At 57.2% G+C, this 22540-nt stretch overlaps 1 protein-coding gene across 4 annotated transcripts in view; it reads left to right on the top strand.

Annotated features, from left to right (window-relative positions):
• PTPRN2 (protein tyrosine phosphatase receptor type N2) overlaps positions 1 to 22540 on the top strand; it is an 812735-nt gene that overhangs the window by 769009 nt on the left and 21186 nt on the right. For all 4 annotated transcript variants that reach the window (XM_078436952.2, XM_078436943.2, XM_078436944.2 and 1 more), the window contains 4 exons: positions 1821 to 1894; positions 8120 to 8197; positions 18284 to 18403; positions 19413 to 19579. In XM_078436952.2, coding sequence (XP_078293078.2) covers positions 1821 to 1894; positions 8120 to 8197; positions 18284 to 18403; positions 19413 to 19579 — 439 coding nt within the window. The remainder of the gene's footprint in view (positions 1 to 1820; positions 1895 to 8119; positions 8198 to 18283; positions 18404 to 19412; positions 19580 to 22540) is intronic.

Here is a 22540-nt window from a genome sequence, read left to right as displayed (position 1 = left end):
TTGTTGTTAAAAGAAATGAAGTAAAACGTCCCGGAGACGTGAAACCGAAGCAGAGTCCCCGCGCTTTCCCTCCCCCACTGCCCAAGCTGCTTTCAAGGCCGGGAGCCTGGACCTGGAGACGCCGCTGAAATTCAGGACCGGGGTGAGCCACTCACCACCCCCCAAATCCCTGGCTTCCTAGGCTCCGGCCAGGTTGTCTCTGTTTTCTCAGAAGAAAAGAAGTCGGGGTCGTGCACGACACCCGAAGCCATTCACTGGGGCAGAGATGGCGAGTGGAGCACACCGCCATTCTCGGCGGCCTGCAGTTCTCAGCTGCTCCTCACAGAGGACGGACAAGGTGGCCGCACGCCCGGGGACGGAGGGAGGAAGGAGGGACCCTCGTGGGCGTCCCTCCCTGAGGCTGCTCCCCGCCGGGGAGTGGCCTCGCCCCGCTCCCTGTGCCGCCTCCTCCACACCCGACCGAGGGTGCAGCTTTGAAAGTTCCTGAAAACGGGCAAAGAAGGGCGTCACCATACGCAGGAAGGTGGTTATTCCAGAACCAGAATTAAGAATCATTCGCGTGCCAGGGGCGCCCGGGCGGCGCAGTCGGCTAAGCGTCCGACTCTTGATTTTGGCTGAGGTCATGATCTCCCAGTTCACGGGATCGAGCCCCACGTCGGGCTCTGTGCTGGCGGCATGGACCTGCCTGTGGTCCGCTTTCTCCCTCTCTCTCCGTCCCTCCCCCTCTCGTGCTTTCTCTCTCAAAGATAAATAAACTTTTTTAAAAAAGAGTAATTCAGGGGCACGTGGGTGGCTCAGTGGGTTAAGCATCTGACTTCAGCTCAGGTCACGATCTTGCGGTTTGGGAGTTCGAGACCCACGTCGGGCTCTATGCTGACAGCTCGGAGCCTGGAGCCTGCTTCGAATTCTGTGTCTCCCTCTCTCTCTGCCCCTTCCCTGCTCATGCTCTCTCAACAATAAATAGACGTTAAAAAATTAAAAAAAAAAAAGAATGATTCGTGTATCAAACACACTAAGCTCTGACAATCACATGTCCCTAATCCCCACTGATATGTCTGGTTGCGAAATCAGGTTGCTGTGCATGTTTAAGGCACTTGGCTGTGTCGTCAGGGGACCCCCGCTTGCACAAATCTCTGTTCCTTCTGTAACTGTTTGCTTTTTCTCCCATTCTCCCTTTAAAACGAAATTCCTGTCATCCCAGGATTTAGCCGTTCCCAGATCACAGAATTTTATATACAGAACAGTTGCCTAATATCTCAATATTCATGTTGATACGTGTTTCCTGTATGTGGCCAAATATGTCTCCTACTTAAAGGGAAACCCGTAGGGGCACCTGGGTGGCTCAGTTGGCTAGGCGTCCGATTTCGTCTGGGGTCATGATCTCGTGGCTTCGTGGATCGAGCCCCACATCGGGCTCTGGGCTGACAGCACGGACCCTGCTTGGGTCTCTCTCCCTCTCTCTCTGCCCCTCCCCTGCTTGCGCTGTCTCTTTCTCTCCCAAAATAAATAAACTTTTAAAAATTTAAAGAATAATAATAAAGGGAGGCCTTAACTATAATCTTGCAGAGGAACACTAATCCTGGGATTTGAATCTGTGTAAGAAAAACACAAAAATATCTAAATTCTACCGGGTGAAACCTAGAGTCAGGTGCCCACACACCCTTCTCCTGGAGAAGGAAGTGATGGTAAGTGGCCTAAGCAGAGCCCCAGGAGGGGACGTCACTTGCACGGGCACCCGGTGCCGCTGTTTCCTCGCACAGCCCCTTACAGACACAGGCCCGCGTGCACATCTAACGTTATGCCTTTGGTCTTGTTTGCAGACGATCACTCCAGGGTCCTGCTGAGATCGGAGAACAGCCACAGCAGGTCGGACTACATCAACGCCAGCCCCATCGTGAGTACCTCCCGACGTGCGCCCCCACCCCCGGTCACGAGCGGATACGGCCTCAGCCGGCCGGTCAACTAGTCTCCGCCGGGTACTAGCCAACTAGGTACTTAGTCTCCACCGGATGACTGGTGAACCAGATGACTCATCACCAGCCGGCCTGGGCTGGGTCCTCGCCGGGAGAGAGCGGTCCTGGTCCGCTGGCTTACTGACGAGAAGCATGAATTTCAGGAAAGTCTACAGTCGGTTGTGCTCCTCTCTCCCAGACTCACTTGTTCCCTGTTTATTCAGGGGGAATGGACAACATTAGACCCACCGGCCCCTTGATAAAATGACGGAGGGCGCCGGGCAGGTGTGTGCGCAGGCTGGTCTCCGTGGGTGTTTCCAGGGTGGATGTACCCCTGAGGATGGGGAGTGAGTGCGGGGCTGTGCCTCCGCGGGCCGCGCTCTCTGCCTCTGAGACCACAGAAGCCCCTGGGGGAGACCCCCGACAGGCAGGCTCTCTGGCTCAGGGAGAGTCCCTGGAAACCCACACCTGGTGTGGGCCTCTCCCGTCACAGACGCTGTGGGAGCAGTTGGGGGGGGGGGGGGGGCGAGCAAGGACGGACTAATCGATGCTCAGCCTGGCTTTTCAAAACGAAGTTGGAACGATTCCAAGTGGGAAGAAAGTAAAATGAGGGTCCACGGAATGGATGTGCTAAAGCACGTGGTTGATGGCGGAGAGTTTGGGAGCCGGTGGGGATTTATGGGGGAGGCTGGTTGTGGTCCCCCCCTCAGCAGCCCCGTAAACTGTGCAGGGAAGCTTCAGGACGTCACAGCGCCATCAGATGCGCGTTCAGGCAGACACAGCGCTCGTGGGACTCCGGCTCAGAGCGCGCCGGTGACGCGTGGATGGCTCCGTGAAACCCCGGGTCGTCCCTGGATTCGTCCTGACAACCCCTCCCAGCCCCCAGGAGCAGGCTTTACATGAGAACATCTGCCGTGTGATCGCAAGCCGCGGCCGTGGACGGTGGACCGTTCTCGTGGCTGCCGGCTCCATGTATCTCAGGAAGCCTGTTGTGGGAGTCCGGTACGCCCCGGTCAGACCCCATCGGCGGCCCTCTCGGCCCACAGCGGGAGCAGTGCGTTACACGCTTGCCGCGAGGAAGTGGGTTAAGAGCTGGTCTGCTGCTCTGTCTACACCCCCTGAGCCCAGACCTCAGCTCCTGCAGTTATTTATGGGAAGGAGCCTCGTTACTTCGGCACAGGTGGCCCTCAAGGGTCGGTTCCCTCCGTGTCCCGAAGGTTCTCATTCGGAGCCATTCGGTCTCTCTCAGTAAGTGCCCTGTGCCGTGCCCGGTGCTTTTGTGTCGTTTCGGATTCCGAAATCAAGCCAGAGCCCCATCGGTTTCCAGTCTCTCGTTCTGTAGACAGAGAATCGTTTCTGGTGAGGTTGGGGACTCTAAGTGCCTGGACGTGGTGCCCTCGCGGGGGCCCGTGGTGACGGCGGCTCAGATCCGCCTGGAGAGCCGCGTCCTCCTGATGGGCTCCGTGTCCCGGGCGCAAACCACGTCACGGGGCCAGGAAGAGAAATAACACAATTCTTTTCAGGTCCGAACGATGCGAGTCCAGAGTTGGGGCGTGCCCAGCTCCCCCCACTTCGACGGGTTCCAGCTTCCCAATGCGTGCGTACTTGAAGCCGAAGCGGGTTGCGGGAACCCGCTGCCCCCTGGACACCTGCAGCAGCGCTCCCGCGTTCCGGCCTCCCCGGGCCTACCGGGCAGGGGCCTGGTCCGAAGGCGACGCCCGAGAGAGAGGGATTTAAGGCCTCGTTTATGTTTCCCTTTTATCTCGTGCCACAATTCTTTCTCTTTTTTTAACTCGGGCTCTAAGAAAGAAGCACGGAACCTCTTCTTCCTGAAGTAGCCGGAGGACGGTGACAGTGAGCTTCCGAGCGGCGGTTGGATGCAAAGCTAACAGTCCCAGCCCCAGAAGACCCTGGCCGTGCAGAAGAGAAGTAGCAGAATTGCGTCTGTCACGTCTGTACTTGGCCTCGTCAAACGCCAGGGAAGTCCTCGGCTCGTAAATAACGCGCAGTCTTCGCTTTGAGATCAGAGGTCAGGAAAGTAAACGGGAACCCTGTTTTCCTGCTCAGCACGGCGGAGGGACGCCCACCAGCCCCGCCTGAGAGCGCAGCGTGGCTGCACCTGGGACGCGGACTGACTCGGGGCAGTAACGCCCGTTTGCTCGAAACCGCACGCAAACTTCTTTACGGGAACGGGTCTGCAATTCCCCAAACGTGAAGCTAAACTTGCTTTCATTCCACTCTTTATCGAGGGAGAAAAAACCTGTTCAAGTTTTAATTCAGAATGCACTGAACGAATACAGGTATGCACGGACGCCTCGGGAAAGGAGGGCTGGTCAGATGTCCTGAGTATCATGAGAAATCGGCGAAATGTGGGAGCCAGCTGTCTGGTTCTCAGAAAATACCCACGAGCAAACATCCATGTGTGTCTATCGTAGCCTATAATTTACTTAAATCTCAACTCAGACAAATAAAATACGAAAATAACTTCAGCTCCTAAGTCAGCGTCCCTCACATCAATTTCCGAAGCTACCGTTTCTCGGTAAATTCTCCCATGAACACTTAGTGTCGGGAAAAGTGGCTCAAAAACTCAGGTTTGATATCTGCTTGTTTCTAAGAAAACGTTCTGTGAAGTTTGCTTGAAGTGTCAGAACAGACGCAGGGGCAGGTGGGTAGGCATTCAGAAAGAAAACACGCGTGCGTACGCTCTGAGATCTCAGAGTAGGGGCGCGGCCCCGCACCCCTCCCGGGTCGTGGGGTCAGGGTGAAGGCAAGGCCCCGTGGGTGCAGGAGCAGGGCTGGCGCCCCCCCTCCCCCCCGCCCCGAAAGACACATCGGCGTGCAGACGGCCGGTTTCTTCCCCGGTGCTCTTGGAGGCTTCAGGACGTGGGCCCCTGGTCTTGACGGGCTGAATGCTTGGGTTTAAAAATCTGTTCTGCTTGCACTGCTGGAGGAATTATTGCTGAGTTTTTAACACACGTTCGAGTTTTGGAAACGACTCACACCTACTTGAAAACTGCCATTCCGCGGCTTCTGGCAGGTGGCGAGGTGTGTTTTCTGGTACGTCGTACCTGTGCATATAGAAATTCATAGTGATACACCCTTCGGGCTCCCCGCCTCCTTTGGTGTCTTCGTAAGAATCAGCCAGCCACGTGGATAAGGGATTCAACACAAACGGTTTTCCTCTCTCTGGGGAAAAAAACAGACAGGAAAAGCAAAATCGTGCTGTTGATTATACTTGGGACCTGGCACCCTGTGGCCCTCACTTAACATGCAGTCACTCGGCGTTAAGTCGCGTTTGATTGGACGCTTCTGTCAGGCGGTCCACGAAGGAAAAGGCCACCCGGGGGCGTGGGGCGTACACGCACGGGCTCTCGCTGATAGTCTCAGGTGGCCGCCAGGACACCCACACAGGCACGCACGTGGAATCCCGGAAGGAACGGGCACGTGGAGGCCCTGGCACAGACGGCCCCCCACCCCCCCCCCCCCATTCCCCAGACGCCGGGACAGAGGCCAAGAGACGGGAGCTGACTCTCCACGGTCCCGGACCTCGTGTTGGTGAACATCACAGACGTACAAGGAAACAGTACACGACAAAAGAAAGGAGGATAACGAGAGAGGATGGGGAGGAGACACAGCACAGACCGTAGGAAGCAGCAGGCACCACGTTCACTCGCGCGCTGGGAACGGTAGCGGAAGACACGCGTCCACGTCCACGTGTTGGGGTCGCGGCCCGAGTTCCTGATGGAAAAGGCAGTGTTAGTAGAAACTTACTTGATTGCCTCTGCTCACACTTAACCTGCCTTGGAAATCTTAAATATAAAGCTTCTGTTCACTTGGTGAAATATTTGCTTTGCGTTCCTCAGTTAAAGACCGCCCACGACCATCAGGCTTTCTGTCGCCCGGTATTTGCCACGCGCACAACATGCGCGACGTGCTTCTGCCCAGAAACATTTTCCGTTCAACAGAATGTGCACGGGATGAAGTCACTGTAATCGTCTTTGAGTCATTGTTGCGCTGATGACACATGTCGCCGCTCTGGGATCATTATGCTATTTACTGCCTCCCGAGTGGCGGCCACGTGACCGCCTCCGCGGCCCGAGCCGCGTCGTCCCTCGTCCGGGCGCCTGAGCGGCGGGGTGGACCACGGAGACCTGCCGCGGTAGGATGCCTCATTTACGCTGCTGAAGCCCTGCTCAGGTTTTTACTCCTCGTCACAAATCTCTCAGTTTGAAAGCAGCTAAGCCGCTAGTTTGAACATAGTAACGATTTTTAAATGAGACGCTCTCTAAATTGCTGTGGGCAAAAAAGCACGTTTGAAAGGGAGGTGGGTTTTACTTTTCTTGCAGAATCGTTTGCTGGGAAGGGAGGCGGTTTTTGTAAATAGCGGTCACCCTCACGAGTGCATATTTTGAAAAAATCAAAACTCCTTATTTCTGCTAAGCCTTTCCACTGAGACGTTTTCATTGGAGCTTGCAGAGAGAGTAACGTAATTTACCTGTATTGTGTGTGTCGTGGCGAATTTGAAAACGAGGTCCGGCTGTGACTGGGAATCACTCAACTGGAGGCAGAGAAAGACTTTCCTGCTCCCCAACCCCAGCCAGCGTCCCACTGTTGTCATGTGGGAATGACTCACGCCCCCCCCCCTTCCACGGCGCGCGTAATTATTCGGTGCGCGTGCGCTCTCTCGTGCCGTCATCCCTGACGGCCGTCATCCCTGAAGGGCTGGAGGTGTGGATTCCCCGGGCCGGGGTTCCAGGGACCGCGCCTCCCGCGGGCTGCTCTCCGAGCCCGGCACAGGGCCGTGTCTCAAGGTGGCTCTGGCCTGCACGCTGACGTCCTCGCGTGTTGCCACAGACGACGTGGGTTGAAACTTCCTCCTTTCTCGCTGTATTGGGAAACGTATTCTTAATAACTGTCTTCGACTGCAGAGAATTTCAAATCCGTGATCAAACCCTGGCATCACAAGAGTAAACTCTAGTGCCTGATGGGAAAGAATCAGGCACTGAGCGTGTCTGGAGGTGAACTGCCAGCACGAGGCCCGTCCGGGCCTCGGGGGGTGGGGGGGTCTCCCAGGTTCCTCTGGAGCGCGTGGCGGGCAGGGCAGTCCTTGGGGACGCGACGCTGATGCCCCCGTGCTCTGGGGCCGGGCGCGACCCCAAGGGGAAAGGGCCATCCGCACAACAGCCCTCCGCCAGGCTTTGTTCCTCGACCCTTTGCCCCTTCTTTTCTTCTGCTCAGTCTTTGAATTAAATGTTGTAATTAAGGTACTTTGAGCCAGACTCCCTCTGTTGAGGCCAGCAGGCTGCACTCGGACGAATCCGCCGGCCAGAAGACCCACGACCGCATTCTGCTGTTTGTTGGTTTTCAGCCCCTTGCCTGGCACAGTAGGAATAGAGTCGGAAATGCGCGGCTGGAAGGCTGGGCCGCGTGTCCCGGGGCGGGTCTGCACGCGGTGCTCGCAGACCCCCCGGACGACTCGGTGTGCCGGAGCCCTTTCGGGGCCACAAAAACGAGCTCCCCACGAGAGGAGCCGACTCTTCCTGGGGGGCAAGGTGCACCTGTTCGTGAGTTCTTGCCGGACCCGGGGGGGGGGGGGAGGTGGTTCGCGGGCTCCCCGCCCCCCCCCGAGCCTGGGCCTCCCCACTCCCCGCCCCGCACCTGTGGCTCTCACAGAGGGCATGCCGTGAGCCCTGCACGTGGCCTACGGTGGGTGTGCAGGCTGCTCCCGCTGGCCGGTGGCCAGGGTGGAGGCCGCTCGGGCGACACGTGGCTGAGCTGCTCTGCAACGGTGGCATCCGTGGAGACGCTGCGGTGGTGACACCCCCCGCTGTGCGCCGACCGCTGGCCTCGGGCCTCTCCGGTCCGCCGTCCTCGTTCGGGCTCGTGCTGCTCTCCCATTACCTGCGTATCAGGCGTACGGAAGGCATCCCCACGCCATCCCCAGGCTCCGAGCACGGGCCGCAAGGGCTCCCCCTCAACGCCAAGCGCTGGGGCATCCCGGGGGACCCAAGGAAGACCAGCCTGCTTCTCTCGCCTCCGCGCACGCCGTGATGCGGCACTGGGCACGGGACGGGCCGCCTTCACCTCCTCCGTAGCCGGTGCTTTACTTCCTGGGTTCTTTGCTAGCTTGGTAGCTAACCTTTGTTACTGTAATCCTATCTCTGCAGATGGACCATGACCCCAGGAACCCTGCCTACATCGCCACCCAGGGACCCCTGCCCGCCACCGTGGCCGACTTCTGGCAGGTGAGTCTCGTTTAATTAAGACTTCCTTCTGAAAACCAGATCTTACGTGTTGATGGCGCGCGATGCCCCGGATCCCACGAGGCACATTTAAACGTGTTTAGAGGCGTTCATCAAGTGTTACCTGCTTTCAGAATTTAAATGAGTCTTTTAAGGTTTTATTATCGGTCTTCTGTTTTCAAAACTCGAGGATACAAAATTCCCTTTGAGGGACTGAATGCTTTAAAGACCCTTACTTTGTTAACCCCCGTACAGTTGTACCTTATGAAACATGAGGAAATGTAATTAATAAGCGTTTAAATTGTCGTAAGGTGTTCAATGTGTCTTCATCTATTGTTCTCCTCTGATGAGGGTAGAAAATGGTGTTCAAATCATAGTCTCTCCCTCGTAGATTCTCTTTAATGCATTCGAAAGGCCTGGCCGGTCTGTCTCCTTCCGCACGTCCCTGACACCCAGCCAGGCCCAGGCGCTGAGAACCGCTGAGAGCTCGAGCCAGTGAGAGCAGGACCCGAGAGCAGGCATCCTCCCCGGGCACCGGCCGAGCCGCAGGGCTCCCGTCCGGCGGAGGACGCGGTCGGGAGGGCGGTTCCGCCAGCTCTGTGGCACGTACGTGGAGGCAGCAGCTCGTAGGCCCAGGGCGGCAAGCCGTCCCCCCACAGCAGCATGGTGACGCGCAAAGACTGGGCTGTTTCGGATCCCGGCGGTGACAGCAGCTCCTGAGGGCAAACGCATCACCGGGCTAAGGGTCACTCAGCTGACCCGTGCCGCACGTGTCCTCTGCTCCTTGGAGGCTCCCGCTCCCGCCCTACTTGCCCGTCAGCCCTCTCCGGCCTCTCCACCCGGAGGAGGGACCCGTCTCCGCAGCGGCTTTCTGCAAAGTCGGGACGGGTCCAGGGCCCGCAGGGGGCCTGCCGGCGCCCCCTGCCCTGTGAGCGTGTCGCTGCACGGGTACCACGGCCTCCCCGCCCCAGCAAGCGGAAACCCAGATTGGAGCACGTCTGCATGGCCCCTCCCTAGCGACCTTCACGCTACTGGAAAAAATAAAACACACCGGACCTCAGAGTCGTGGCGCCCAAACTTGTAACCGCGGCACAGAGCCCTCAAACTGCAGCGTTGGGAGGGGGCCGAGGAACCGGTCCCACCACCCACCAGATGCTGGATTTCTCCACGTCACCCCGACAGCGGTCACGCAGCCTGAGCGGGGTGCCTCCCTGCACGGGGAGCTCAGTGCCCGCGGGCCGCCCGGTCCCGGCACAAGCGCTCAGGCAGGAACTTGGCGCCGGGGCCACGGGGGCCACGTGAGCCCGTGGGTCCCGGCTCTGCTCTTCTGGCGTGGCTGACGCTCCAAGGAGAACCCGCTCGGTGCTGTTCCGCTGCGTGGGGTCCCCGGCTTCTTCTGCTCCGGAGAAAAGGACCTGGAAAGTTCTGAGACTGCCGACGGAATTCCCGTGTCTTTGCAGAAGCTCCACTTTGCCTTAACCGTTCTCCGAAACGTGCGTCTTTCCGTGCGGCATTCAGGGCCCCAGACACAGGCTGTTTCCTTTCTCCCGGCTGTTACCTCACACGTGCGACATAGCTCTTATGAACAGAATCGCCCCCGAGTGCTTGTGGCACTTCACGGCGGGAGTCATTGCTCAAGGCCACCGGCCACCTCCCACGGACCAGGCCGGGTGCTACCAGCCGTGTGCTTGGACACATGATCTTTGTGGTCCGCAGGACTCAGAGGCTCGTACTTCGCCCGCGGCCACGTGGCGTGGGAGTGGCGCTTCTCACAGAAGGTTGTGGTCGTTGGGGTGACTCGTTCCGTGAGTATCTGCAGGCCCTAAGTTCTCGAGAGCGTGTGGGGGCCCGACACCCAAGAGATACGTTCGTGAGATGGAAGAAAACTTCTCTAAGTGAAGTAACGCCAGGAAACTAAGCATGAGACCACCCGAGACACACGGCAGCCGCCACGGTCGCTCTGTCCGAGGAAACACCAGTGTCCCTCAAAGTGGTACCAGGTCTCCCAGCACAGGCAGGCTTTGTGGCCGACGGGCTCGCCCCTCCGGGGACTGTTGGCCACAACCGCACGTCGAAGCCGCTGACAAATCCTGTCCTGAAGAAGCCGGTTTCGCTCTGTCCCATCCGAATGCCCTTGACCGCGACGCCGTGGTCTTGAGGAAGCAGCAGAGGGAAGGGTGTCGGCACAACTTTTCCGTGGCTGCTCTGGCTGCTGTAACAAAGTGGCACAGAAGCTCCCGAGGCCAGAGGTCCGAATCCGGGCTTGCACCTCCGCGGCCGGCTTCCGGTCGTGGCACTGCTCGTGGACGCGCCGCTCCCGCCGTGGAGGCTCGCGGGCATACCGCTCGGTGTGGACGGCTGTGGACGCACTGCTCCCGCCTCTGCCTGCATCCGCACGGTGACTGCCCACGGGGTGTCTGTTCTGTGAGCAAACTTCCCTCCTAGGAGGTCGCAGCCGTTAGACTCAGGGTCCATTCTGACCAGTGCGGCCTCCTCTGCAGAGGCCCGGTTTCCAGAGAAGGTCACGTTCACACAGGCTGCAGGTGTGCAGGACCTTTGGGGGACACTGTTCCACCCGTGACAGCAGCTAAGAAAAGAGCATCAATCGAGCACCTGGTACCGAGCTGCTGTGACAGACCCGCGGCCACCGAGGGAATCCAGAGAGAGGCCGCCGGGCGGGTGGGGCAGAGGAGGAGGGTGGGCGGGAAGGGCAGTGAGGGCCAGGGCAGGTCGTCATCGGGGGACGAGAGCCAGTCCCAGCACGTCCAGAAACGTGGAGGCTCCTGGTGCGTCTACATTAACGTCCGGGAAGGAGCCAACACCTGGAGCGGGCACAGCCTTTGACAGCCCGCAGGCACCCAGCTGCTCTGGTGTCGTGATCCGTGCCGGGAGGGACGTGGGGTCAGGAGGGCAGGGAAGGAGAAGGCGATGAAGGCCCGTCGTCCACAGGTCTGGCCCCTGAGGTGGGAACGCGTATCCTCACCCGGGAGGACGTCCCCCTACGTGTAACGGGGCCTACACGGCTGCTCTGAGAGAAAGACACACACACACACACACACACACACACACACGCATGTGTGCAAAGGGAACGTTTAAGTCCAAGTTAACGTAAGGAAAGGAGCGGGAAGAGAGAATAACACTAATTGAGGGCTTACTGTATGCTAGACCCTGGGCAGGTGCTTCAGATGTGATTTCAGTCAATGCCCCTATCGACCAAGGACGAACTTGAGCCCCTGGGGTCCCCCTCATGTGAGGTCGGAGAGGGTCAGGTCCAAGGAGGGTGGGCAGCAGGGCAGCGTGAGGGCAGTTGGAGTTTGCTGGGGACAGTTTGGGTTTGGGAAGATGGCCCGTTCTGGGGCCGGTGATGTGACGGCCACACAGGAACGTGAGTGTGCCCAACGCCCCTTAACTGTGCACCTAAAACGTCTACGAAGGTACGTCGTGTGTTGTGTGTATTTGACCACAGAGAAAGTCGTGACCCCCATCCTACCAGAAGGCTGATGTCCGGGGTGGAGGGAGGGGTTCTACATGACCTCCCCAAATCCACACGGCCGGCCGGAGGCCGGGCACGTGTTAACCCAAAGCTGTGAGATTTGGACGCTTCTTATGACCTGCGCTCCTTACAAAGAAGAAGGTGCAGGGGCGGGGAGGGCGTTACTCATCGCGGGTCCATAAATAGAAAAGAAGGGAAAGCAGTCTGACCGTGGAGACTCCGCGTTCACAGAGTAAACACCCTGCTCGGAGCCGTTGTGTCGCTCTTCCCCAGGCCGAGTCCGCGAAGCTGGTGTTCCTCACACACGTGTAGGCGTGTCCCAGAGCTCGCCGGGCGCGGGGTTTCCCTGCAGGGAAGTCAGCTCCGCACCTGCCGGGGCGGCGACCACCGCGCCAGCCATCTCCAAAGGAGCATCAGGGCAGCTTTCTCGGAGAAGGGACATCTCTGAGACGTGAGCTGGGGAGTCGTGGGCCTGGCCGGGCAGCAGGAGGAAGGATGCCCCCGGGGAATTTGGCCAGTCCTTGTCATCCTGGCCACGGGCGGCTGCTCTCTCTCCGAGGCAGCGTCCCTACTCCGGCTGGCCCCGACGCGGCCCGTCACCACCACCCTGTCCTCAGGGGAGGAGGCAGCTGCCTGCCATCTCTCGTCTCGTATCTTCGGGGGACACTGGCAGAGCCGCGTGCTGTCCGCGAGGCAGCTTCCACGTGTTCCCCACCCCGGGTGCGGGGTGCCTGGGAGGCGTGGTGGTCGTACGCCAGGAGTTCGGGCACGTGAGGACCGTTTCCAGGTGTGAACGTACTCCAGCATGCGCAAAGCCCCCGGACGCGGGTCGTGGCAGCGCCCCTGCCCCAGGAGTCGGGACGGTCCCCGTGGTAGGTGGACTGCTCTCGCTCCCCGTTCACCACGGGGCGGCCCCGCCGAGAGGACGCTCGTGAGTTTCTAGCTGTGCCCGCCCTGCCTGACAAGTGAGCCCCTTCAGAGGGAAGCCGAGGCTGGCGGGACCCGCTCGGGGCAGCAGGAGTTCAGCGGGTGCCCGGTGAGCGTCAACACGCTCGCCGTTACCATTTCAGCAAGAAAAACAGCCTGCGGTCCCGTTGGGTCGTCCGCTCTCTGAAGACTTTCTGCTGTAAAGTCAGCTGGGGAAGCACGCCTTCTCCTTCCCAGAAGCGATGGGCTGGGTTTAATCAGTGTTTTTATCTTTTGGTGTCTCTCGATCACGGTTCTTACGGTGGCCAAGAAAAAACCCTGAGCCAGCTCCGAGAGGGGAGCCAAAGAACGCACACGTTCTCCCTTCCAAGGTCGTTGTGCGCGGGGGCGGGCGGGGGCAGGACGAGAACACCGGAAGAAGAGTCGGACAAAGCCCGGAGGCTGGATGGGCCGAGGACCGAGTCTGCTGTGTGTCTGCCCTGCTCTCGCGGCCCAGGTCTGGCGGGGGTGAGAGGGCAGGTGGTCCCGTCATTGTTCTGAGAGACAGAGCGCGAGCAGGGGAGGGGCAGAGGGAGACGGAGAGGGACAGAGAGAATCCCAAGCGGGCTCCGCACCGTCAGCACAGAGCCTGACGTGGGGCTCGATCCCACAAACCGTGAGATCATGACGTGAGCCGCTATCGAGAGTCAGCCACTTAACCGACTGAGCCCCCAGGCGCCCCTCAAATATTCAGTCTTGTTGAATTTCCTGCACCTAAACTCATAAACCTTTAAAAATAGAAGAAAACTTTTGTCACGCTGCCGTACTTAAAGTTGGGGTGGAAAGCCCTGCTCTGCAGGGGAGTCCGCGGTTATGCTTGGGGAGCACCGCCACGGAGAGTGCGGGTGTCCTCTTGCCAAGCTTCGAACTCGGGCCTCGGTGAAAAACACACAACGTGAGTTTCTTTCTCAGCTGATATCATGGATCACAGCAGAAAACATGCTCGCTATTGCTCTCGTGTCTTACTGGTTCCCTTGTCCCCTTCCTTCCTCCCTCCCTTCCTGTCTCCTTCCTTCCTTCTTCCTTCCCTCCTTTCTTTTCCTTCCTTCCTCTCTTCCTTCTTCCTTCTTCCCTTCTTTCTTTCCTCCTTCCTTCTTCTTTCTTTCTTTTCCTTCCTTCCTTTTTCCTTCCCTCCTTTCTTTTCCTTCCTTCCTTCTTTCTTCCTTCCTTCTTCCTTCCTCCCTTCTTTCTTTCCTCCTTCCTTCCTTCCTTCCTTCCTTCCTTCCTTCCTTCCTTCCTGTCTACCTTCTCCTCCTCATCTGCCTTCACCCCCCCTTCCCTTCCTCCTCCTCCTCTGGGATGCAAAACTGGATCTGATGCATTGATATGAGGTTCCCATCTTGAAAAGAAAAATGGCCACCGGGTGTTTTTACCTAGGATACAATATGTCAGGTGCATATTTAACCTGAATGGTGAAGCAGGCTGGGGACTGTGAACGGTCCTAAGCGGTGACAGGTCCCTGAGGTGCGGTAACGTCCTATACGGGCAGATCCCTGTGGCGAATACCGCCACAGGGACTGCTCACAGGTTGGATTAAAACGTCCCATGCGGAGCTCTGGAAACTCCCGAATGACAGGCTCTCACACCCAGCCGCGTCCCATCTGCTGGACGACGAAACAGGCCGCTGCGTCTTCTGAAGAGGGCTCTTTCTTGCCGGGGCAAAACTATTCCGGAGGTGGGGGCTGCTGTGTACAGAAGATCGCGTGGTGGCTGTGACTGGTCTGGGCTCAGGACCCACCTTCACGGCCGCCAGGCGCGCTTCCTGCCCACCTGCCCCTGCCGCGTCCCGCGGCCACCGCCGGCACTGCGGGCAGCGTCTCCTTCCGCTACCCCGTCGCTTCATCTCGAAGGCAAGCCCACGCGGACACATTTGTTTACTAAGAAGCAGGTCAGCTGGGGGTGCTGTGAGTCGTGCAGAAGACGTAACGTTACTACCCGTCACCTGCTCGGATCACCGTCTCCAAAGTGCACGCTTCGACACCGAGCCCGGGACTGCAGGGCAGAAGCAGAACTTGAGCCTCAGAGGGCCTAACGCCACGTCGCTGAGGCCTGTGTTCTGGGCAGGGGGGTCTCCTCTGCCAGAGGCGTTACGGACACTTGTGGGTTCTTTCTTGTTTGATCTATTTGAGACCACGGCAGAGCTGACGTCTGTGAGCTCACAAGGAGGGAAATGCACGTGCTGTTAAGCCTCAAAAACTGACTCCTTATCGTTTAAAAATGTGAGTCAGCCTCCTTCCTCGTTGCCAGACTTAAGATTACCTCCGCCCCACCCACGAAAGCAAGTACCGCCGAAACGAACCGCGCGGTCAGGATTGCAGGGGTGTGGAGCCCACTCTGGGGAGAGCCGTCTACTTCGTACCAGCTGCTCTGACATGAGTGCAAACGGTCTATAAAAAAATAAAAAATAAAAGAGCTCTTCTGCACGTTAAGCGGGTCCTGGGACCGGCATGGCTTTGACAGCATTCTTCTTTGAGTTACTCTTTTTACAGGAATACTCAAATGACGTCTTTTAAACGTATGTATTGTTTTCCACCAAGCATCCGCTCTAACACATCACCGTCCCAGCCGCTGCGGAGGGTAGGGGCGTCAGGCAGCCCAGCGTCTAGGCTCCTCGCAGATGCCAGTCTGGTGGGAGAAGGACGGGAGCTCGTGATGAGGGTGATACAGGGTGGAGAGGGACACATCACAAGAGATCTAGGTAGAGGAAGGAGAAAGTTGAGTCTGGAGGAACTGGGTCCCTGGCAGACAGCACGGCCTGGGCGTCTGCTGTTTGGGGTGGGCCACTCTCCTTTAATCAGGTCTTGGCGGGGCTTCGAAAGAGTTTGGTTTGCTGAATGGTTAGTACCCGAAAAAGACTTCGGATGAAGGGACGCTAGGTTTCTTTGCACATGCTCTAGCTAGGTTAGTATATGCAGCTTAGAGCTGGCGTGCCCAACCCCCGGGAAGGCCACGCACGGCGAGCACAAAGCGGAGCCTGGGGCTCGGGTCTGAGCTGCCGGGGCCCGCTCCACGCGGAGTACGGGACGGCGCTGTAAAGGTAGTCTCTTCCTTATGACTTTGTTAATGGCATTTTTTTTCCTCCAGCTTATTACGAGAACGTAGCAAATAATATACACGGCATATAAAATATGTGTTAATCGCCGCTTACGTTATCGGTGAGACTCTCGGCAGTGAAGTTTTGGGGGAGTCAGAAGTGAAACAGGGATTTTCGACTGCGCGGAGGTCAGCGCCCCTCACCCCCACTTGTTCAGGGGCTAACGTATCCGTGTCTGGTCTACGGCGACAAATGACCGCAAGCTGGGGGGCTGACAACAAGTGTGTTCTCTGAGAGCCCTGGGGCCGTGCTGAGTGGTGAGGGGGGCGTCCTCCTTGCAGCGTCTCGCGGCCCCACGCCGTCCGGGACCCGTGGCCACGTCACTCGGTCTCCGCCTCCTTCGTGACGTGGCTTCCCCTGCTATCCGCTGTGTCTGCTCTCACGTGGGGTTTCTCTCCTCTTCTAAGGACCCCGCCGTGGTGGATTAGAGCCTGTCCTGTTCTTGGACACTTAGCAGAAGAGTGCTAGAAATCACCGCGTGTGGCCCTGACCCGGTCAGCTCACTCGCTCAGCAGACTGCCTGTTTCAGGACGCCTCCAAGACTCGGTGGGGCCCCTGAGCCGACAGCAGCTTCCTGGAGGAGAAACTCCCCCTGGAGTTGGGCGCTGCCCCCCCCACGAAAACCAGGCCAAGGGAGGGGAAATGGTGGGAGCTGTCCCTGGTTATAAGCGGAACCTGAGTTAGCTGGAACTTCCCCTGGAGCCTTGTCTCCCGGCGGAGTCCACGTGAACTTTCCGCAGCGTGCGGTGAGGGCCAGCCGCTTCGACTCGGCCGTGCCCGACCCCCGCGCACAGGCAGGCGCAGGCCCCCCCAAGCTGGCAGGCTCGGAGCCGCCACGGCCTCGTGATGTTGGCGCCCGAGCGGGCCGCCTGTTTGTTTGATTTAGTGAATTCCCCTCCCTGCTCTTACACACGGTGACCTACAAAGAAATATTATCCCCAAGAGTGCCTTTGGGATTGTTTGTTTAAATCAAGTTTCATTTGGATTTAATCTTAAGCAAGTCTTCGGAGAGCCGGGCGGGCCCCTGAATGGAAATGCCGAGTGCGGCCCGATGAGCGGGGGCCGCGTGGAGGGGAGGCCCCTCTCCAAATGAGGGCTTCCCAATGTCACACTTGGGTGGCACAAGTAGAGTGTTAGGTGATTAGTTTATGGTCTAGATCATTGTAGTTTTATTACACTCATAAAATCTGTGTTCCTCCTCATTTTCGTAATGGCCTCAATGAGCTTCTCCACCTTCTAAAGACACATTAAGTTCTCATGTGCCAGAAGGACCGATCCGGCGGGCAGGTCTGGGAGCCTGACGGCTGCGAGAAACACACACGGCTTGAATTCTCGCCCCGTCGTGGGATTTGCACCAAAGACATTGAAAGTGTACGGGCTTGGGCACAATTCATACTTATCTGTGGGCGTTCTCTGAATGCTTCAGCAACTCCCATTAAATGCTAACATAAACGATACACGATGAAGGGCCTTAAACAGGATCGACTAGTCTTACCATGCAGGAATTTAATCCGTGTTGAAAGTCAAGAAAATATCGTAGACGTGTCTGTTTTTAAAATGCAATTTAAAGGGGCGCCTGGGGGGCTCAGTCAGTTGAGTGTCCGACTTCAGCTCAGGTCACGATCTCACGGTTCGTAAGTTCGAGCCCCGCGTCGGGCTCTGTGCTGACGGCTCGGAGCCTGGAGCCTGCTTCGGATCCTGTGTCTCCCTCTCTCTCTGACCCTCCCCCGTTTATGCTCTGTCTCTCTCTCTCTGTCTCAAAAATAAATGTTAAAAAAAAAATGTTTTTTTTAAAGTCTGCAGTGCTGCCTCAGCGTACCCCGTAGGATTAATGGTTTGGTAATTACGCTCAAAGTATTAACACACAGGGCCACAGCCACAAAGTCAGGAGCTGTGTTTGAGAAGTCCTCTGCCAGTTGTCCACGTCTCAGGGTCCATTCATCGCTTCACTCTGTCTCAGAGACGCCTTGTGTGGCTGTCATGAATTATTAAATCAGTTTTGTTTTCGTTGAGCCGCACTGCCGTGTTTTGTGTAAGTAAATGAAATCCCGGTGACCGCTTTCTGTAATGCGCAGAGCTGGCTGCTGGTGGGACAGGGGAAGAATGTCACGCAGAATCATGACAAAACCCGATTGTGTCAACCAGTCTCAGTGTGCGCCACACAGAGGAGCGGACGTTTCCAGAGAGGTGCGCGTCCGCCCGCTCCTGGGGGGCGGGGGGGGGGGGGCCTTCAGACCCCATGGTGTCTGTTTCGTGTTGCGGTATGGAAAGCTCCCTTTACAGATCAAAAGTTGGGAGGCCAGACAGCTGAACGTGGATCTGAAGAGGTTTTAAGAGGCATGGAATGAGTCACTGGTTGTTTGGGGTTTTTTTTTTTAAATAATTCACGGAGCGTGGAAACCACGGGGTATTTAGAGGTGGCGAGAAGTGTCCAGTCTGCGCACAGGGCGCATCTGGCCCGTGTATCTGAGCGGCGCGAGCGTTGCCTGGGGCATCGCTGGTCACGCTGTGGCCGTGGGCCTTTCTCTGTGTGCAGATGGTGTGGGAGAGCGGCTGCGTGGTCATCGTCATGCTGACCTCCCTCTCGGAGAACGGCATCTGCCAATGCTGCCACTACTGGCCAGATGAAGGCTCCAGCCTCTACCACGTCTACGAGGTACTTCCCCAAGCGCCTGCCCGCAGGGCCCAGAGGAGCATGAGTCGCCGCCCGCCCGGTGGGAGCTCCCCCTTGGGAAGGCTGGTGGGCGGGCCAGGCGTCCCCAGGGCCCCGTGGTCCCCAGACACCCAGCCCCTCCCCACGGCCGTGGCCCCGCGGGTTCTGGCGTAGACGGCCCGGTCTTCGCCTTTAAAGCTTCGTGATTCCGGACCCAGACAGAGAGGACCAAAGAGTTACCTCCCGGGGAGGCCCGTTGAGCCAGGCGCCGAGGAACGGCGGGCGGGGCGGGGGGTTGTTTTAGGAAAGACTCCCCTGCTGTTCTCACAGCTCAGTGGTCCCCGCCTGGCGTTCGGGGGCTTGTGTCTGAGATCCGACCTTCCTTGAGGGCCGCCCGGCCACGAGCTTCTTTCTCTTGCTGGACTTTCCACCCACGTCAACGACGAACCCAGTGAACGCGGGCAGAGCAGCTAGTGCTATGTCGTGCATGGTTTTGCGTTAAAATCGGGATGCCAAAGCCCCACGGCGGAAGTGTGAAAATTAACCCTAAATCACGCGGCCGTGGCTTTCAGGGGGCTGAGAACGGTCTTGACCCCGAGCAGTGCCGGGTCACGGTTTCCGTGTGAACCCGCTGGGCTCCTCTCCGCCTTTCGGTGACACCACCGCGGTGAAATGTCAGCTCCCGTGGAACCCGCTGGTGTCTTGCCCGAAAGTACAGTTGTCCTTGAAGGCTTACACAGCTCGGAAATACAAAAGACAGAAGCTGGAATAGTTTTGAATCCAGACACGGTTTTCTAATAATTTGACTGATGCGTCTACGTGACATTAAAACGCACAGAGTTCTCTTTTGCGTAAACCCTGTCAAAATTGAGTCGGTGGGAGGGGCCGTGCAGCCCGCCGTCGGCCCGCGAGCTGCCCCCCGGTATTCGCCCTTGACTCCTGCAAATCCCTCCGTGTTCAGACGATGATGCTTCACGTTCCCAATGCCCCCCCCCCCCACCGCCCCATCCAGGTGAACCTGGTCTCCGAGCACATCTGGTGCGAGGACTTCCTCGTGAGAAGCTTCTACCTGAAGAACCTTCAGACCAACGAGACGCGCACCGTGACCCAGTTCCACTTCCTGAGCTGGTGCGACCGCGGGGTGCCCTCCTCCGCGAGGTCCCTCCTGGATTTCCGCAGGTACGACCAACGGTGCACCGGCGGGTTAACGCTTTGACGGTGCGGGCGTCAGGGAGGAGGGGACGCCGTGTGACAACCGGTCTCCTGCCTCCAAGAGGCCGTTTGCCGTGGGACACGCCATCTGTTATATTTTTCGTATATTATAAATATACGATCGATCCTAGAACAACACGGGTTTGAGGCACCGAGCCCCACACACAGTTGAAAATCACATTTAACTTTTGACTCCCCTGAAACTTACCCGCCGACAGCCTGCTGTATACCGGAAGCCTTACCGGTGACCTAGAAAAGTCAGTTAACACGTATTTTGTATATCCTGTGCATCACGCACGGCGTTCTTACAATGAAGTGCGCTGGAGAAAAGAAAACGTTATTGAGAAAATCACCAGGAAGAGACAGTACGTTTTCAGTGCTGCCTTGTATTTATCGAAAAAAATCCGCGCGTCGGTGGACCCGCGCAGTTCAAGGCCATGCTGTTCCAGGATCAACTGTATTTATAATATATATAGGAGAGGGGAGGGGAGGGAAATCATGTTAATGGTACATATTAATCGCAAGATGTTTTCTGGTTTTAGAGGAGTCAAAATGGGGGACGAAGATACCTTAGAATTATGGAAATAAGGTGGTTATTTCTGATCAGATTCTCTAAGTGGTCGAGTCCTCAAGTCTATGCCTCACAGGGCACGGATGAGGAAAAGACAGGCTTATCTTGGAGACTGTCTGGTTGGACACGATGACGAGATGTGGCAAGTGTGGGCCCAGACTCTGCCCTGGATGACCTTGGACCTTGGCGGGGGAGCCTGGATGGAATTAGCGCATGACCATGTGTATTTTAGTGCAGTTTGAAGCTGACGGTCTGGAAACATCCAGTCTTTGTTCCCGCCGCAGTCAGCCAGTCGCCCAGGGGGTGTGTTGTTTTCAAGTGTGTTTATTGACCTGTTGGGATGAATGCTGGCAGCCATCTTCCAGGAAGATATTGACGAGGCAAAAAAAGGGAAAATGTCAGTCGGAGGCTTTGATTGTCCATTGGATTCGGTGATGACGGTTGGTCAGCATTGGCTGTCGTGTGGCGGTACGTACACATCCGCCAAGGACAGGCAGGTGCTGAGCAACAGGCTGACCGCGCTCTCGGTTTCCCAGAGCCTCTCTTCCGTGTCACTGATGGGGAAACCACCTGATACCAAAAGCAGACAAATGTCCAAAACAAGAACTTAGGAAACAAGATGTGCCTTGACCCAGCCTCGTACACAGTCGCGAAGCGGTTTGTGTCTGAACGGTATTCGTCCTTGAATGCACACTGTGTCACTCGAGAGACCGGGGTTTCAGGCTCATCTCTGCGTTTCTTGAATTTCTGTGTGAGACATTCTCAAGGTTATTATGATGCTATTTCTTTTGCCTTTGAAAAGCAAAACAGATTTTTATTTGAACGGTTCTTTGGATCAAAGAGCACGTGAAACCTCGAGGAGAGACACACCCTAGGCGTCACGGCCACGGTGCACGCGCGGGGACCCGTCCCTGCTCCGTCCGTCACCTTGCCCAGCGAGGCAGAGCGCGCACCCCGCACCCAGTCCTGAACACAGCCGCAAGCCCTGGTTCCACACAGCTCCTTCCCAGCCCATCCCAGTTTCCTGGCTATTTCATCCGTTGTCGTAGTACAAATTTATTTCTGAAGACGTGCTACCTAAAAATCTTACCTAGGGCACATTTCCTGAGATAGAGTCTCCAAACGAGAGGCGTTACTGGCAAAATGGATGTGGCTACAAAGATAGCCGTTCATCTTGACCCCCGTCTTTATGCTCACGCGGTGCGTTTGTACATACATGCATATGGGCGCACGTCCGCGTCCGTATCCATACGTGGGACTGACCGATACACAAGCGACCTCTGTGCTTATCACCTGTCATGAAGAGACACTGAGTCCCCAAGTTCCCTTTCCCCCAGAGGCTTAGGAGATACGGCTCCGGAAAGTTTCTGTTAACTTGAAATTTGCGAGTCTGCTCAAACATCAAGCTTCGCGGGCTTGCCTCATGGGGCACCAGCCCGCCTGTCGCGGACCAACCAGACAAAGGGCGTGAGCGGCCACGGTCTCGGGAGGGCCGCGCTCAGGCACGGACTGCCGCTTTGCGGTTTTCTGGGTAAAAGAGCCACCCAAAGTTCAGCCATCGGCCAGGGGCGACGGCTTCTGAAGACACTGGTCACCTTACGCACAGGTCTCCTCCCGCCCCGCCCCGCACATTCGCCCAGCCTTCCCTAGCTCTGGCCAGCGTGTGCAGTAGGCACTGGGATGTGTAATTACTTCCTTCTGGAGCCCAGAGGGAGCGCATTTACACTTTAAAGAGAAGCTGCCAGAGCTGAGATCGTTAGCATCGCGTGTGAGGGCTTTGCTTTTAAAAATTATCTCTCTCTCTCTCTGTCTGTCTCTCTCTCTGCCTCTCTCACTTCTTGCTGTGTGCAGCGGCACTCAGACCCTTACTTTGCCAGCTAATGAGCGGTGGCCAGTGTCATTTTTGTGATGTTGCAGCTAGTAATATGAGCCCAGTTGCATAGTCACAAAAGTGATCATTGGAGGCTGTGACTCTGCTGCTGGGCAGTGTGGGGGGCCCCCTTCCTGAGCCTCTCACGACCTCTGACCTTTGCTCGCTGTGGGTTGCATGCGGCTCCTTGTCACCCAGCGACCCGTGGGTCGGTTTGTATTACTAATCGTTCTTTCTCAGCGACTGCTCCTGTTGAAATATATCTAACCTCCGTTTTTCTCCATGTTTGCAACCGTTGGCTTGCTGATGATTTGTTCTAATCGAGTGACACAGGACAGCTGTGTGTTGCCCACCTTCATGAATAATCTGCATCTGTATCTTGGGTCAACCAGGTGAACGCTTTTGTTGGCGATGTGATGCTCCTGCCCTTCTATTTGCGATGTTTTACGTTGTGACGGTACAAGCACGTGACTCTTTGTCAATGAAG

This window comes from Panthera onca, chromosome A2 (genome assembly GCF_046562875.1).
Source record: "Panthera onca isolate mPanOnc1 chromosome A2, mPanOnc1 haplotype 2, whole genome shotgun sequence".
Lineage (NCBI taxonomy): Eukaryota > Metazoa > Chordata > Mammalia > Carnivora > Felidae > Panthera > Panthera onca.
The sequence above is the reverse complement of the archived record's forward strand: the minus strand, read 5'-3'. Positions and strand labels throughout refer to the sequence as shown.